This window comes from Lepidochelys olivacea (assembly GCF_965140295.1).
Source record: "Lepidochelys olivacea isolate rLepOli2 genome assembly, chromosome: 11".
NCBI lineage: Eukaryota > Metazoa > Chordata > Testudines > Cheloniidae > Lepidochelys > Lepidochelys olivacea.
The window spans coordinates 59,465,378-59,483,255 of NC_140421.1; the positions used below are offsets into that span (position 1 = coordinate 59,465,378).

A 17,878-nucleotide genomic window follows, 5' to 3' on the forward strand; every position below is an offset into this window, starting at 1 on the left:
TTATTGAAGATACTGGTTTTAGTTTTTAAAACCATGTTTTAAGTAGCTTACAGGAGCTATAGATTTGACTCTAACATTGCATTAGTCCTTTCAGTTATGTTTCTACCTCCTGTATTTTCTACTGTAATAATGTAAGTAAGGCCTTCCACAACCACAAATCATTTTATCTTGGGTTTTCTATATAAATATTTACAAGTAGTCATAATTTGGTAAATGAGATTTGTTATGGAAATTGTTTGCAAATTAAACTATACATGTGTCTCACCTCCAAAAGGCCATGGGGGACAGAAGTGATTTGGCATGAAACTTGAGAAATTGTACTAACTGCTATGGAAATAGCTTCTCTATGTAAGTCTCTTGATTTCACAAGCACTGGCTTATGCAGGTATGTTCTTCAAAGTAATACTCTAAATAGGTATTGGCTAGCCTTTTATATGGGGGGGCTGCCAAAAATGCCTAAGAACTTAAATTTGTTTCTGTACAACTTCTAGATCCCTAGTTTTGCCATTCAAGTGGAAGATAACTCTCATACACCTGACCCTAGCTGGCAAGATTCTGTAGTCAAACTTTTTTTTCTCCTGCCAAGCAAAGCAAGCCTACTAGCTGTCACATGCCTATTAAACTTGCCCTCAAGTTTTAATGCCATGTACTCTTATTGGTTATGGATCACTAGAACTCATGCTATAAAACTGCATAATTAACATCTCCAATAGCAAAGGGAGAGACCAAAAAGTCAACTTTAATTTTTTACTAAAGGCAAACTACTGTTCAGTGGTACTGCTCAGGGTCTCACTGCTAATTTCTGCTTCACCTCAAACCAAACCCTTTCCCCTCATATCACTGAGTTTCTATAGTGTTAATCCTACCTTCTAAAGGCCATGCATTTAAGACATACTATGCACATGCATCTTGTGGCAATAGGCTTACTAATGCTACCTGTTTTCAAAAACCCAGCTATGCTAAACACTGAAATGTCTAGATTCTTAATGGTATCACTTTCTCAGGACATCCTTGTTGAATCAAGAATAGGGAGACCTTTGGAGCCATGTTGTCAGAACCTAATGAAAATTCCCATTGTGAGTGAAGTACTTGTTAGAGTGATCTTGGTAGAACTTTGGCACACATGTATTCAATAGGTTTCTACTGTAGTGATCTGCTTCCTTTGTAACTTGTCTTCTAAGGATTTTTTTAAAATAAAGTCCATCCTTCAGTTTTGCCAAATCAAAGTTAACTTGTGCTATATGGTATAAACCTTCCTGAGTTTTACAAATTCAATACTCTTCCAAACCTGAATTGTCTACTCTTAATCTAGTTTGATCACTTTTTAATTTTTCCACCTTTTCCCTCTGATACTAGAGGTACAGCTTCCTTGGCATAATGGTGAAACTAGCTTAAAATACAGCAAATGCCCAATCTAGCTCCTTACATAAGATAAATGAGCAGGTGAGGTAGACTAGTTTATTGGCCCCACAGCTGTTGGTGACTCAAGTGTACCCTCACTTCTAAATCAGCTTTAGTAAGTGCTCATTACCTTATACCTATAGGCTTTGTTGTAAACATCTTTTCCTGCTTCAGCACAGGAAGTGCTAAACCAACCACCCTGTTGAACACAGTAATAAACTTTAATCATTAACAGTCTAGGAACCACTACTGCTGCATAGAAGCCATTTCAAGCAGCTTTATTGAAATAAACTTAAGTGTTCAAATAAGAAACATGGTCATGATACAAACAGGACATTTACAAAGCTAACTGTACAAAATAAATAAATCTTATGTTTTGTTGACTGACACAGTCTATATCTGCTCTGGAGAACTACAAGTATAGAGTTTCCTGCTTTAGGGCAGAAAAGAAAGGATGGGTCAAGGCCTCATCAAGAGTAATTCTCTTGGCTGGGTCATACTCCAACATTTTTTGAATGAGGTCAAACAGATTCTCATGGTCCAAATCTTGACAAAGCATGAACTCCTAAAAAAGGGGAGGGAAAAAAAGCAATGTTAGTGGAGGAAACTTAATTTTTTTCTTCTTCATCGAACAAAGTTATCAACTCTTACCTTAAGTGGTTTACAGCGTCTTGAAACATATCTACCTGCAGAACTATGTTCATCCCAGTCCAATTGGTTATGGTGGAAATACTTGCGCTTCCTGCAGATTAAAAATTGTTTGAGAGGCAATCACAAACCAATGTTCTAAAACAGTAATATGACCATAAACTCAACTAATCCTTTGGGAAGAGGCTAGAAGTGTATATTGTTAATACTTTCACAATGCAGTTTTTAGAAGGTAACAACACTTAAAGAACAGATATGCTATCATATAGAAATGGATGAACCAGGCTAATCTAATCACATATCTCACCCCTGACACATCAGAAGACAGAGCAGAAAGATGTGGACAAGTGAAGAAAACAGGGTTTGTTTTGAACAGGTTTGACTCAGATCAATTATCCTTTGCAATGTATCTGTACATAACTGACATTTGACCTATTTCAGCCTGAGGTGAGGTAAACCTGGACCAGAAGACAGTTTAATTATGGAAATCAATTTAAAAATACTGTACTCAATTCATTTGTCCCTGTCAGTAAATAAGGAAGTAGTACCTAGCTCAAGCACCCCCATGTCAGGATGAAGATACCTGTGCTGAGGTTCCATTCCTGTCTTTTCTTAGTACAGTAAGTCAGTGCTCATTTGCCAACTTTCACCTAGGTCCAGCCTCAACCATGCAGAAAGGGTAGTGCATAGAAGCCACCTTTCTGAAGGCCTACCCACCCACCCTCTGCAGACCATCACACTGGAAGCAGAACTCTGCAGCCAGCATAGGTAGCTAGAGGTAAGCAGGTTTTTGTTTTGGGGGGGTTTTTTTGGCGTTAGCTCAAGTCAATATTACACTGTCCTGAGATATCTATGCCCCTCAGACACTTGTGCATTTTCTACAGCCCCAGGAAAGCAGAACATTGCTGTTCTCAGCCACAACTCTGGATATCTAACCAACATACAAACTGGAACTTTAACTTAGATGAAATTAAAATCTACTTGATTTTAAACCATTATAAAGCAAACAGGTTTGAGTATAATTACCTGGTCTTCTCTATCATGTGAATTGGTAAAGGCCCCAGTATTCTCTCCATCATTGCCAAATGCTCTTTACTATCATGTGTCTAAAGAAAGAGTAGAAGAGTTAAGCTTATTACCCTCCTCTAATTTGTTTAGAGAAGTCTATTCAGGAAGAGATGCTAAGGTGTTTTGTTTCCCCCCCCCCCCCCCCAAGTTAACTGCAGAAAAACCATTAAGTAGATGTGTGGATTAATATACAATTGTCAAGTTTTCCAATTCATATTTTGACAACTGTACTTCCTTGGCTTTTCACTTGTCAGAAGCTTATTTGTAGAGGTCAACTTCCACAAATCATTTACAACTAAATGTTATCACAAAACTAAGAAACACTTTCCTCACATTGGCAGATTAAGTTAAAAAATACCAGTATCAGCCTTCAGTATTAGAATTTGAGGTGGTGGGCTGTTTTAATAGAGTTGGTCAAAGAAGAAAGTTTAATGGAAGCTTTATGTTTTCATCTAAACTTAGAAACAGAGTCCCACCCAGCTCTGATACTAAAGCAGTTAAGCAAGGCTAAAGTATTAAAGCTTTATTTTTAAAAGCTACCTTCTCTCCCATAACAACTTGTTCCTACTACAAGCACATCCAGGAGACTGGCCTTTTTTGGGTCATTTTTAAAATGAAATGTGTTTAGAAATACAACTTCAGCATAGCTTGCTACAACACAGTCATTAAAATAAAGCTTACAGTTGCATTGCCTCAGTAAAGCTTTATACCTGCTAAGACTTGGACATGCCCAAGCAATGTACCTAAACTACTGCAAGGGAAACAAAAGCATGAACTCTGGGACTGGAAATTAAAGGGGCCACTGTTTTACTCATGTTTCAATTTTAAAGCTACGTATTTTAGTTATGGATTTAGGATCTTGAATCTATTTGCTGAAGACAACTTTTCTGATCCATAAGTGACATACAGTGAGAACAAGCTGGATTTTGGAATTTTTTTAATGTATCAACCATGTTGGTAGCATACTATATGTGCCTACATAGGCAGAGAGAAGCTTCACAGTGAACAGGGGTCATTTCTGTGCAGCTGTATGTTCTCTTCTTTATGTTCCCATTACAAAAGAAAAGGACAAATGGTTTCCTCACCATCAGAATGGCTATAGAAAAGTATTCCCCCGCATATAAAAAATTTATAGTTACCTACCGGAAATACCGTGAATCCAAGGTAATACTCTATGAGAATACAGCCTATGCTCCAAACATCACAAGGTTGTGACCATCCCAGGGCTGTCAAAAAAAAAAAAAATTGCAAGATTCATATCCATTTTGGGAGGGGGGGGAAGCAATACCCTTTAAGTGATATTAAGCAGTTAACCTACTCCCAAGTGGTGATGTAGACAGATTAGTAAATTAAACAACTGATATCCATTATACTATGAGGGCAACTGAAAGCAGAGTTCTCTTGCTAGCAAGTAAATGGCCTAGGGCATAGAAAGCCAGTATAAGTTTGCCAAAATGTTAAACTATCCTCTGAAGCAACACCAGCTCTAGAAAAAGTAGACTTGGTCTGAAAATGCAAACTGACCTCAAAAAATGCTGCGTATCAGAATGACTACTTAGGGCAATAATGTAACAAAAAGGTGCTTCAGAATTAACAAGCACTGCAGACAAGAGTAGAAATTACTAAAAATTCAGTTTTTCTAAATAAGCTGGTTTGAAGTTAAAAAAGTGTTTTCTGACCTAAAATAACTTCAGGAGCTCTGTAATGTCTTGTAGACACTAGAGTACTGTGATGTTCGTCATCATATGTTGCACTTCCAAAGTCCACAATTTTGATGTCTGGATTTTTTAGTGTGCGTTCATCACGTTTCTAAAAATGAAATATACAGCATTAAATGTATGAACAGAATAAGCCCCAGAGATATGTTGTAGCGAGAACAATTTGAAACTACAGATTTACCAGTTTGGGGTTATACTCTTCTACATAGTCAGACTTCACAAATAAAATATTTTCAGGCTTCAGATCTGTATGAGTCAATTTGTTCAAGTGTAAAACTGCAAGAGAAAATGAAAATTAGCAAGCTATTTAAAGAATAATTTCAACAACTGAAAAATATTAAACATACTTACAGTTTACAGATTTGCAAATCTGATATGCCATCTTCCTAATGTGGTCAAGCCGAAATGGCAAAAAACTGTTCTCTTTAATAAAGTCGTAGGTACTGAGTCCCAGTAGTTCAAAAACAATGCAAACATGACCGTGATGTTCAAACCATTCCAACATCTGTACACAGCGACTGTAAACAAAAATACCCGGTAAAATGTACTGTAATACAGCAGATATGCTATGTCAAGTGTTTACATAAAATGACTGTATCAGCAGGCATATCAGTACTTGACCTGAACAGAGAGCATGCAGTTATTATCCCAATATATAGTAAGATTTTCCTGTTTGAATGTATTGTTCTAGCTTAACTGGGAGCTAGAAGAATTAAAGGGAAGGCAACACAACAATTACAGATAAGCAATCTCCCAGCTGACATCAGGGACAACCACAAGCCAACTGCACACTTTCAAGCTCCACTTCAAAGTGACACAGCCTAGTGGTTCTCAACCAGCAGTCCGGGACCTCCTGGGGTTGGGGGCACCGCCAAGCAGGGCTGTCATTAAACTTGTTGGGGATCAAAGGCTGAAAGCCGAAGCCCCACCACATGGGGCTGAAGACTGGTGACCCAAGCCCCGCCACCCGGGGCTGAAGCCGAAGCCTGAGCAACTTAGATTTGCAGGGTCCCCTAGGAAACTGCCCTGCTTGCCACCCCATAATGCTGGCCCTGGCTCTTATATGCAGAAAAACAATAGTTGTAGGCTGTGGAGTTTTTATAGCATGGGGGGGTACACACGCTGGCTCAGAAAGAAAAAGTTTGAGAACCCCTGACAGCCATTTTACCATGATGGGAGATTTGAGATCAAAAGTTTAAAAAAAAGCCTTTCAAGGAAAGGTGGAGAAGAGAGCACTGTGCAAGCTGCCTAAGGCTCTCCAGCATGGTGGTGCCTGAGAGATCTGACAGAGCCATGCTGACAGAGAGATTCTGTGAAGAATCTATACAGAGAACATGAAACAATGGGTGTTACCATACACACTGTAACAAGAGTGATCAAGTAAGGTGAGCTATTACCAGCCGGAGAGGAAAAAAAACCTTTTGTAGTGATAATAAAGGTGGACCATTTCCAGCAGTTCTCAAGAACATGTGAGGAACGGGGGGGGGAGGGGGTGTGGAGGAATAAACATGGGGAAATAGTTTTACTTTGTGTAATGACACATCCACTCCCAGTCTTTATTCAAGCCTAAATTAATGGTGTCCAGCTTGCAAATTAATTCCAATCCAGCAGTCTCTTGTTGGAGTCTGTTTTTGAAGTTTTTTTGTTGAAGAATTGCCACTTTTAGGTCTAATCGAGTGACCAAAGAGATTGAGACTGCTGAATTGGAATTGATTTGCAAACTGGATACAACTAACAAAAACTATTTCCCCTCCTACTGTTCTTGTCAACTGCTGGAAATGGCCCACCTTGATCATCACTACAAAAGGTCCCCCTTCCCCGCTCTCCTGCTGGTAATAGCTCACCTTTCCTGATCACTTGTTACAGTGTGTATGGTAACACCCATTGTTTCATGTTCTCTGTGTATATAAAAATCTCCCCACTACATGCATCCGATGAAGCGAGCTGTAGCTCACGAAAGCTTATGCTCTAATAAATGTGTTAGTCTCTAAGGTGCCACAAGCACTCCTGTTCTTTTTACGGATACAGACTAACACAGCTGCTACTCTGAAACCACAAACAGAAATAATTTTGTGGAGGGCCAGAAGCATACATAATTAAATAGCAAGTAAAAATACAGTCCCCTACACCGAAGGGTTTAAAAATCTAGATTAATAATGAGATAGGACACTGGGGAAGATAATAAGCATTGGAGACAAAGGAAGGAATTAACAGAATAAGGTTATTGCATTATTTAGGTAGTACAATGTCAATCTTAGTACTTAATTTTAATATTACAATTATGGTTTAAGAAAGTCAGAGGAATTTTAGAAAAAAGAGTCAAAGGAAGGAAGAAATCCTAAAAACTAAAATATCTTCCATTCTAATTCTATACTTACAATGTGCTCTTGGGATCTGATGCATTTAAATGCTCCAATACCTGTATTTCTGAACGAGCTGCTTCACAATATCTATCAACATTTTTTACTATTTTCACTGCTACGTGTCTACCTTCCCTGTAAAATAAAAGTTTTTGAATGGTTATAGACAACTGCAGAACTATAAACACAACCACCATAACACCTCACACAAGCTTCCTTTACAGCAGAATTCAACTGCAAAACTCCCAGCTAACTAGCAAATTATCACAACATGATTTTAGTGCTTTTCATCCTTAAACCTATTTTTAAAAGAACAAAGTTTCATACATTCAGACACAAAACTTATCAATTTTCCCCACTAATTATTTTCTTTCTAATGTGTTAAATATGCCCAATCATAAATTATGTTGCATCTCAGTTTGAGAAGTTTGATTTTATCCTACCACTTTATTTTTAGTCTTTGTTATGTACTAAAATAAAGTCATGATAGCAAGTTACAGACTATATACACGTGTCTCTCTCTGTCCCAGGTTAGCATTGGATAAAAGTTTGATATACTAAGATGTGGTGTATGTCAGCCATCTTAAAACTTGGAATAGTCAGAAATTGGATATACAGTTCTCTTCAATGTCATAAGCGAGTAAAAATTACATTCTGGAATAAGGTATCTACAACTGAATTATGTAACCAATAAGAGTGTAGACTGGATTCCACAATAATTATAGATACAAACAGGTACTATTGACTGTCAATTATGCAGTCCATTAAATTGAATGCAAATGTATGTATTCTTGAGTCATCAAGTGCTTGTTATATACAGATAATCCAAATATTAAATCAGACTGCACCTTCATAAACAGTAACCTTGCAACTGTGTGATAGAGAAGAGTAAACTGTTTAAATCATGCTGTTTATTGTTCTATAGAAATGAGATTCCTCAGAGATGCACGTGAACAACTCTCAATGAATCAAAATGGAAGTCACGTACAGACAGCTGTAGCATAATGGGATCCTCTAACTGGTCAAGGATGAACTGTAGTTTGTCTGTATCAGTGCCATTATATATAAATAGAAAAACAATGAGTATAAAGACACTCAAGAAAACTAACCAGCCAAAAAAATTTTTTTTAAAAGGTTCACATAAAATGTCAATATATATTCACTACAAATTTGAAACTGTTTTGTAAACTAGGCCAGGCTGGCACTGACAAGAAAGTTACATTTATAAGAAAAAATTACTTACGCTTTGTGATCTATGCACTCCACTACTTTTCCAAAAGCACCTTCGCCCAGAGTAGCAATAATTTCATCTAAAAGAGAAAAAAATCTCAATCAAAGAAGTAGTGATATTCTAATTAGTTATTCACAAAACTAAATTCTATCAATGCAGATTAATCTAGGCTGTGCCTCTATAAAAGTGTAACTAAACATCTCTAAACTAGAATATTTATTTTATTGAACTCATCAAAACAGTTACAGCTATGTCATTCCAAATTTCATTAACTTCATTTACTGTTTTGGAAAATGAATATCAATGTTTAATTTCTAGAGAAAAAGAAAAACAACCCCCCCACAAAAGCAAAAAAAATAAAAAAAATCAAGAAAGAAAGAAAAAGACTTCCAAAGCCCCTGACATCTTATTCTAAAAGAAATTATTCTATCTGAAAAGTTAATAAATTTTGAAAAATATTCTATACATCTTGCACTTAGTACGTCTCCACTCTGACAGATCAGGTGACCCTCCTCATCATCCTCTACACTCCTGGATCTTTTCCTTCGGTGACTCTTCTGGAAACGGCATGTGGGCGGCACCAAGATCGTCCAGCCAATCAATATACCCGAGTGAATTCAGGGCAGAATACGAAATTCATTCAGCGGGGAGATATTCAGGCATTCAGATACGCGCCAGGCCACAAACGGTTGGCAGGAGCAATTTCAAATTCAGTCCCCAGAAATTCACAGGGCACATAGTTTATGTTACAGGAGAAAAACATGGCAAGGAACAGATTTTCAGATAAGATACTCAAAGTGGCAAGGCAACAAAAAATTACAACACATTTGTTTTTTCTTTTAAAAAAATGGTTCACTTGAAGCACTGAAATTTATTTTAGGATTGCAGTGTCCTTATTTGCAAGTCTAATGCTGTAAAACAGCAGGATTTAATATTTACTTGTCTATATAAAATAGCCTTGTGGCCAAATTAGGATACCCAAGTTAAACAAATCTGAGTTTAAAGTATTCATCTGAATTAAACATTCTTCTTGAGTAATAGTTCAGAATAAAAAAAGTCACAAAAAGATAAATCTACTCCAGACGGCTTCAATTAAAGAGTTATCAAAAGTATAAACCAGGGGTTCTCAAACTGGGGGGTCGCGAGGTTACTACATGGGAAGGGGGGGTGTCACAAGCTGTAAACCTCCACCCCAAACCCCACTTTTTCCCTCCAGCATTTATAATGGTGTTATAAATTAAAAACACATTTTTATATATGGGGGGGGGGGTCGCACTCAGAGGCTTACTATGTGAAAGGGGTCACCAGTACAAAAGTTTGAGAACCACTGGTATAAACCATATTGTCTTCAACTGTTCTGTCAACTGAAGTTAAGCACAACTACATTAAGAGATCAGACAGGATGCCCTGCCAGTGGATAGGCAGCATGCATGTCAGATACTCAAAACAATACTGCACTTGTTTATCAGACATTTTGTTAATTAACAGTTGCAAAAAAAAAACTTGACTGCACATATGTCTCTCCTTGTTATTTCAAGATCATTAAAGTTACTAAGTTTAACAAAAGTAAATATAAGTAATAGCTTGCATATAAATGGTTTGGATTTTGAGCAAGATGGAAATATGTACCTTTCATGACAAATGAAGACTTACATTTTAAGATATATGAGGGGCAATACCTATGTTTCAGGTAATTATTAAATAAAGGTGATTAGTCAGTGGTTATTACTCATTCATCAGTGGAATTCTATCTGATAAACAATTATATGCTCTAGGGTTTAGCGAGTATATCTGTGTGATACAGAAACTTCTCATCCAAGGGGGAAAAAAAAATCTAACAGAAAGAATAATTAATATGAATATTAGAAATAAGACCTTCCCGAACTCGCACACTTGACTGCTACTGCTCAGATGAGAAGTTATCCTCCCAAAAAAAAAAATAAAAAAAATAAAAAGTTTAAAAAATTACTCATACCATTTGTGAATGATGATGTGAGGCACTGTGATATGTCTTGTGTTTTCTTTTATAGCTACTCCTCCCACTATGGCCTGAAGACTTGCTACTGTGGTTGTGATAACCATTTTCGTGATCTCTGTGATGGTGCCCATTTTCATACACTTGACTGTAATCACTTCTATATTCTTCAATGTAACGCCGGTCATGATGATCTCTTTCATTTACGGAGCTGGCTTCCGAATAATGACTAGAAATAAAAAACAAATGAATTTAATCGACATCACTTTATGTCAAGTGGAATCATTAAGACAATTCCTACTGGAAGGCTTCACTCTTTAAATATCTACAAAATACTGCATCAAGAAAATATTAACAAAATAAGTTAACAGATCTGCTTATCTACTTACTGAAATTTAAACTTAACAGTTCTTACAACAAAGGCTTAGCAGTTTACCATGATTAAAAATCCAAAATTTATTTACCTATCACAAACTTTGGAGTGATTATGTTTGCAGCGCTTGTTCTCCCGTGCACTGCTGTGTGATCTCTTCTTTCTCTTATGGCTGCTGCTGCATTTTCTGGTATCCCAGCTTTCCTTTTCATCCCAATCAGGATACTCGGTTCGTTTGGAATGCCGCATCTGTCACAGACAAGCCAATTCCCGCTTTAAAATTACATCCTAAATACAGTTACAATTTACCAATACAATATAATATAAATAGTACACTGATCTAAACAGCCAGAGATTAAAATAGCCTTCCCAGTGAACTTTACGGTTTTATAGCATTCTTTTTGCTCCACTCCTAAATGTGTTTGTCTCAAAAAAAAAAAATTCAAGACATCTACATCCATATAGACATGGACCAACAATCTAACCTCTTATAGGAAATGCTATCAATTCAAATATTCTGACTCTAGCAGGGACCACTCATTAAGAACTTCAGTCATGTCTGCAGAGTTGTTCATAGTGGAAATTCCTTCAAATTCCACCCTCCATTAAATCCAATTTTTGAGCAAAAATTGTTCACCTCAACATCCATAATTATCAGCCAGCATGCTTTAAAAGCTAGCAAGGTACTCTGTGTATTTTAACATATTTACAAATTTTATTAAAGCCAATGTTAAAAAAAATTATATAACACACAGGTTAAGAAATGAGTGTCTGTACCCCTGGGTATAGTGCCTAGATTATCCACAAATACATATAGTATATAAAAAGAAAAGGAGTACTTGTGGCACCTTAGAGACTAACCAATTTATTTGAGCATAAGCTTTCATGAGCTACAGCTCACTTCATCGGATGCTTTTCTCCTTTTTGCAAATACAGACTAACACGGCTGTTACTCTGAAACCTGTCATATAGTACATAATAAGCAATAGTCCAAATTGAGGTGAATAAATTTAACAAGTCAGAATCTGAATACTCAGGTACATCACTCATGAATAGTTATACAGAGAGTTGGTTGTGGAAAGCAAATATAGCAATTAGTGAAGATTGTAATAAGAATTTAGGGCAGGTTGTACATTTAGAAAATATAATCCATGAGGAAAGTATTTCAAACCTTCCTCCCCTTACAACATCTACCAGAAGTTCTCAAGCCTCTACCAAAACATCACTGTGAACTGCTTAAATGTACTCAGTCTGATTAATTTATTGCAAAAAAGACAAAGGCAGGAAATGGAAAAATATCACTCAAAGCTTCTCTCCTAGCCCACCCTTCAACCATAAACCAATTCAAGTTCCTAACACACACTCCTGCCCTCCCCCCCCCCAACATAAATATGAACCTGACACTCTATATCCCCGTTTGGAGCTTTTGCTGTGCCTCCAACGCTAGCAATCCTGCCGCCCTTGTACTTTCAGATGCTCTCTAATTTATTACTCTGATGAGTCAGGGGAGGGAAAACAACATTCCCGTTCACTCTCGACTGGGGACCTTCAGCTAACCCTTCCCATGGGCGCTCAGCATCGGGCCTTGTTCCTGAGACCCCGTAACTCTCCACGAACGAGGCAGAATCAGGCCACTGAGCTCACCTCGCTACACGTGTTAAGCCTCTTCCAGGTCTGCGCAGTCACTAATGTCTCGACGGGTTTGCAGCCCCCCGGCCCGGCCACTCTCCCGCGCCCTCACGGAGCCCCAATACCCAGGAGCAGCAGCTGCCCCCCAGAGCGCCCACCACGTCCCTGCGTGGCTGGGCAGGCGGCCGAGGCAGCACGGCCCCGCCATGGGGCGGGAGGACGAGCTTCAGCCGGGTCTCTCACTGGCGATCGGAGGCCCTTGGGGCGAGGCAGGGGCGTACCCTGGCCCCGCCAGGCCGCGGCTGGCGCCTCCCCCCACGGGACCAGCCGCAGCCATTTTCTCGCTATCCAGGGCAGAGCAGACAGAACATGGCGGCGGCGGGGGGGGGGGGGGGGCGGCTCATACCCGGATTAACGCATTTAACGGCCACAACCACCCCAGCCGAGCCTTCACGGGGTGGGTCGGCTCCATGAGCCGAAATCAGGATCGTACCCGCACCCACGGAACAACAAGACCCCGCCCAGCCGTGCAGGGGCAAATGGCGGCGACACTGTGCCGAGGCGGGGGCAATAACCCGAGCTTCAAGCAAGGCCAGGGGCGGCGATATCTGTCCGCCCCCCCCCGCTATATTGGGGCAGGAAACGACACCCCCACCACAGACACACACGGACGGGGATCAGTACCCCCCACACTCCCCTTTACCCCACCGCCAACCAACGACTCACCGCTCCGGCTGGTGCCGCTGCTACCTCAGGGGTCTGCTAGTGCTGCTGAGCCTCCGAGTCCGCCCTACACGCACAAAATGGTGCCGCCGACTGCGAGAACCTTCTGGAGCAGCGATGCGCGTCACACAGGGGTGCGCATGCGCGGGCCCGTTCACCGCCTCTGCGGGGAGGGAGAGGGGCGCGCCCGCCCTTCAGCACCGCGCGCGTGCCCGCAAATCGCGGAAAAAAACGTGCCGCGTGCCTGTTTGTACTTGCGCGGTGCGCTTAGTGACGTCAGCGGGGGGGGTGCTCGCTGAAGGACGCGGCGTGTTTGGGGCTGCCGGGAGAGGCGCTCGGTTTGCGCGACTGGCGCGCCGCGTGGACCGCGTCCTTTTTTGCCAGTGCCTCCCGGGAACGCCTCCAGAAAGGGGACAGGGGGTAGTGGGCCGGACGGGGGAAGGGGGTTCAACCCCTGCCGAGGAGGTAGCAGGCCCCTTCCCGCCACAGGGGTTGAACTGGTTATGTGGGACTGCGATCTGCTCCAGCTTGTGTTTAGCTGTGTCGCCCTGGCCATGGCTACCCTGCCGTGAAAGGCCGGTGGCTGGCCAGGCCAGCGGGTTTGGGCGTGTGGGGCTGTACAGTTGCAGTGTCTGGGCTCAGGCTGGACCCCGGCCGCTCTGGGCTCCTGCGGGAAGGGAGTAATGGTGTCTCAGAGCCTGGGCTCCAGCCCAATCCCGAATACCTACACTGCTGTTTTTAGCCCTGTGGCCAGACCTTTGTAATCGCAAGTCAGCTCTGTAACTAGGTGCTTGGGGCCTTTTATTGCAGTGTAAACATACTCTGAAAACCTTTCCTAGAAGAGCTCGGTGTAGCTTGAAAGCTTGTCTCTCTCACCAACAAAAGTTGGTCCAATAAAAGATATTACCTCACCCACCTTGTCTCTAATATCCTGGGACCAATATGGCTACAGCAGCACTGCAAACAACTTCTGAAAAGATACAGAGGCAATGCAGTGTTGTAGCAGCAAGAACACTGCAAACAATGTTCTTTTAAGGACAGATATATGACTATGTCTTGGTTTGAAATCAAACTTGTGATACTAGATTTGAACCTTATATGTTTTTTTAAAATTTACTGTAGGTCTGGGTAGCCATGATGCAGTGCACTATTCATGCTAATAGTGTCTGGCACCATAGGAAAATTTTCATCCTGCTGGCAGTGTCCTATTGGGATCCAGGAAGTGGGCGGGCGGAGCTCGTCCACTACGAAAGGAGCCCCCCCCCAGCCTAAGGGGGAGATCCACAGGGCCTGGAGAGCCAACTAATTACGGGGAACAACTAATGAAAAGCAGGGACGGGAGTGCAGTCAAAGGGTCAAACGAAGGGAACCGGATGGGGACACCGAGCAGAGAACCCCAGACAGCGCCCACCGCTCCTCAAAGGCGTCAAGGGATCCTGCTGGCAGTGTCCTATTGGGAATCCAGGACGTGGGCAGGCAGAGCTCGTCCACTACAAAAGGATCCCCCCCCAGCCGAAGGGGGAGATCCACAGGGCCTGGAGAATCAACTAATTACGGGGGACAATGAATGAAAAACAGGGACGGGAGTGCAGTCAAAGGGTCAAACGAAGGGAACCAGATGGGGACACCGAGCAGAGAACCCCAGACAGCGCCCACCGCTCCTCAAAGGCGTCAAGGGATCCTGCTGGCAGTGTCCTATTGGGAATCCAGGACGTGGGCGGGCAGAGCTCGTCCACTACAAAAGGATCCCCCCACAGCCTAAGGGGGAGATCCACAGGGCCTGGAGAACCAACCAATTATGGGGGACAACTAATGAAAAACAGGGACGGGAGTGCGGTCAAAGGGTCAAACGAAGGGAACCGGACGGGGACACCGAGCAGAGAACCCCGGACATCGCCCACCGCTCCTCAAAGGCATCAAGGGATCCTGCTGGCAGTGTCCTATTGGGATCCAGGAAGTGGGCGGGCGGAGCTCGTCCACTACGAAAGGAGCCCCCCCAGCCTAAGGGGGAGATCCACAGGGCCTGGAGAGCCAACTAATTACGGGGGACAACTAATGAAAAACAGGGACGGGAGTGCGGTCAAAGGGTCAAACGAAGGGAACCGGACGGGGACACCGAGCAGAGAACCCCGGACATCGCCCACTGCTCCTCAAAGGCATCAAGGGATCCTGCTGGCAGTGTGGCAGGCAAACATACAATCCCTTGCTTTCATCTGCACCTGCTGTTGCCATTGGTTACTAGGGCCAGAAGTAGAAGTTACAAGTAGGGTTGCCATTTGCCAACTTTCTAATCACACAAAACTGAACACCCCTGCACCACCCCTTCTCCGTGGCCCCACACAAAGCCCACACCTTCTGAGAAGGCCACGCCCATCAGTTGCTCCATCCCCCTCCCTCTGTCACTCATTCTTCCCCACCCTCACTCACTTTCAGTGGGCTGGTGCAGGGGGTTGAGATGTCGGAGGGGGTATGGGATTGAGGTGTGGGCGCTGGGGTAGGGCCAGGGATGAGGGGTTTGGGGTGCAGGAGGGGACTCTGGGCTGGGGCAAGGGGTTGGGCACGGGGGGTGGGGGGTGAGGGCTCCAGCTGCGGGTGAGACTGGGGATGAAGGGTTTGGGGTACAGGAGGGGAATCCAGGCTGGGCCAGGGGAGTGAGGGTTAAGGGGTTTGCGGTGCAGAAGGGGACTCTGGGCTGGGACAGGGGGTTGGGGTGCGGGGTCCTGGTGATGCTTACCGTGGCTCTGAGGAAGCGGACGCCAGGTTCCTGCAGCCTCTAGATACATGGGCGGCCAGGCAGCTCTGCACAGTGTGCTCTGCCTTCGCGCCCGCAGACACCGCCCCCCGCAGCTCCCACTGGTTGTGGTTCCCGATCAATGGGAGTTATGGCGCTGGTACTCGGGCTGGGGGCAGTGCGCAGAGCCTCCCAGTTCCTGGCCAACCCAGCGCCTAGGGGCCGCAGGGACCTGGAAGCCGCTTCTGGGAGCAGCATGGAGCCAGGGCAGGTAGGGAGCCTGCCTTAACCCCTGGGCCCTGCTGCGCCATTGACTGGACTTTTAACCGCCTAGTAGGCGGTGCTGACTGGAGCCGTCAGAGTCCCTTTTCGACCGGGCATTCCGGTTGAAAACCGGATGCCTGGCAACCCTAGATAGAAGCAATGCAGAACAAATATAACCCAGGCCTTGACCTGTGAAAATGAATGAGGAACATATGGCAACATGAATAAGATAATAAGCAGAATCAGAAGCTCCAGGAAGTGAGAAAGCAGCCACCATAGGACAGGCACAACACAATTTCACTGTACAGCCTCCTCATCTCATTAGTTTGACACCAAGAAACTGTTTTTCTTCTGTAGATAAATATAGCTTTACTATCTAGTGCAACTATGGCAGATGGACTTGGTTAATTGACAGTGGGCCCAATTCAACCCTGGTGTAAACTGCACTGAATTTAAGTGGGTGCAACTCTATTGAATCAGGGCTGAATTTGGTTCATTATGTTTTATTGCAGGAATTTATACCAACTCCACTGCCACACCCTGTGTTGCAATATTTAAATGGCATGCCTCAAAGATAATGAGATGTAAGCAGCTTTGCTTTACTATCAAATGAGAGGACTGAAATGCTGAATCTTTCACTATTTCCATTTGGGATAACGATTTTAATTAATTAGTGTATAGAAACAAATAATTTAATGTCAGTTACACCCCTACTTTGCTTTCTGGTGTTTTGAAACACAGTCTTAAATTCTAACTGTTATTGCTAAGCCCCTTACATGAGAGACTGACCACATCAAAGTAAATCTCCATTAGAAATTCCTGTCAGCCTGCACCCCTACCGAGATTCAGCACTGACAAGCAGCATGAGTATCTAAACACATTTAACCATACTACCTCCTTTCCAACATGCAAATGGGCTGTTTTTAAGCCTCTTATACCTTCTCACACATTCAAATGTATTGTCTGTTCTTAGGGACAAAATAATAATACTTTGATACATAGGGAATGCATTTGATATATGGGTCTCAATGGTTTACAACGCAATTTGCATTATCCCCATTTTACTGAGAGGGATACAGAAGCATAGGAATTGAGTGATCTACCTAAGGTTACAGAGCAAGTCAGTCACAGGGTTCGGAATAGAACTCAGAGATCTCTTGAATCCCAATTTCCCAAATTAACCATATTGAATACTCCCCTCATATTCAAAGCACTCCACAAACATTAATTAATCCTAAAACTAATTTCCACAATGGAAAGAGGCATCACAGATTTTACATAAATCAAAGAATCACATAAAATCATCATCTTCCCCTTAGAAAGCAGAACAGTGCATGATCCAAACAGGTGATCTGTATTTGATGAGGATTTGCATGGGAAGTGTGTTCAGTACCAGTGATAAGAGACTGAGGTGGAAAGTGATAAGTCAGAAGGGAGATGAAAAACCGCTGTTTGGACCTTTACAATTATGAGCTCCTTAGTAATTTGTTTGTATATGGCTTCTTGGGAAAAGCAATCTATTGTTTTTCTTATACTGTACATCATTTCTTTCCCTCTTTTTTTGATGACGTTAGGACAGTAAGGTTGCATAAAGAAAAAAGTACCTCAGTGCCACAGTCAGGGGTCATTGGAGGTGCAGCGCACTGCTACTTCACAGAATGCTCATAGTGATACCTACCCTAGACCAGCAAGACTGACTCTTATGGAGCATCAGGACAGTTAGTTGCTATGCTTGTTATTACTAGTATTACAGGACA

At 42.4% G+C, this 17,878-nt stretch overlaps 1 protein-coding gene across 1 annotated transcript; it reads right to left on the minus strand.

The window, feature by feature from the left end:
• Window positions 1-1,660: 1,660 nt before the first annotated feature.
• CLK1 (CDC like kinase 1) lies at window positions 1,661-13,285 on the minus strand. Its single transcript, XM_084642683.1, has 13 exons — window positions 13,130-13,285; window positions 10,866-11,023; window positions 10,402-10,630; window positions 8,893-8,983; window positions 8,439-8,505; window positions 7,214-7,330; window positions 5,187-5,353; window positions 5,017-5,111; window positions 4,797-4,926; window positions 4,261-4,343; window positions 3,076-3,155; window positions 2,053-2,143; window positions 1,661-1,966 (listed from the first exon to the last, which is right to left on the minus strand). The coding sequence occupies exons 2-13, from the start codon at window positions 11,021-11,023 to the stop codon at window positions 1,814-1,816; spliced, it is 1,461 nt and encodes a 486-aa protein (XP_084498809.1). The 5' UTR covers window positions 13,130-13,285; the 3' UTR covers window positions 1,661-1,813.
• Between the last annotated feature and the right edge of the window lie 4,593 nt (window positions 13,286-17,878).

Bases quoted from the DNA above. Each gene is read 5' to 3' on its own strand.
- CLK1 (XM_084642683.1), bottom strand. From the start codon at position 11,023: ATGCGGCATTCCAAACGAACCGAGTATCCTGATTGGGATGAAAAGGAA. The intron at 5,354-7,213 runs GTAAGTATAGAA...TTTTGTTTACAG, and splicing joins TCAGATCCCAAGAGCACATT to TCGCTGTGTACAGATGTTGG. The intron at 4,344-4,796 runs GTCAGAAAACAC...TTTTTTTGACAG, and splicing joins AGCTCCTGAAGTTATTTTAG to CCCTGGGATGGTCACAACCT.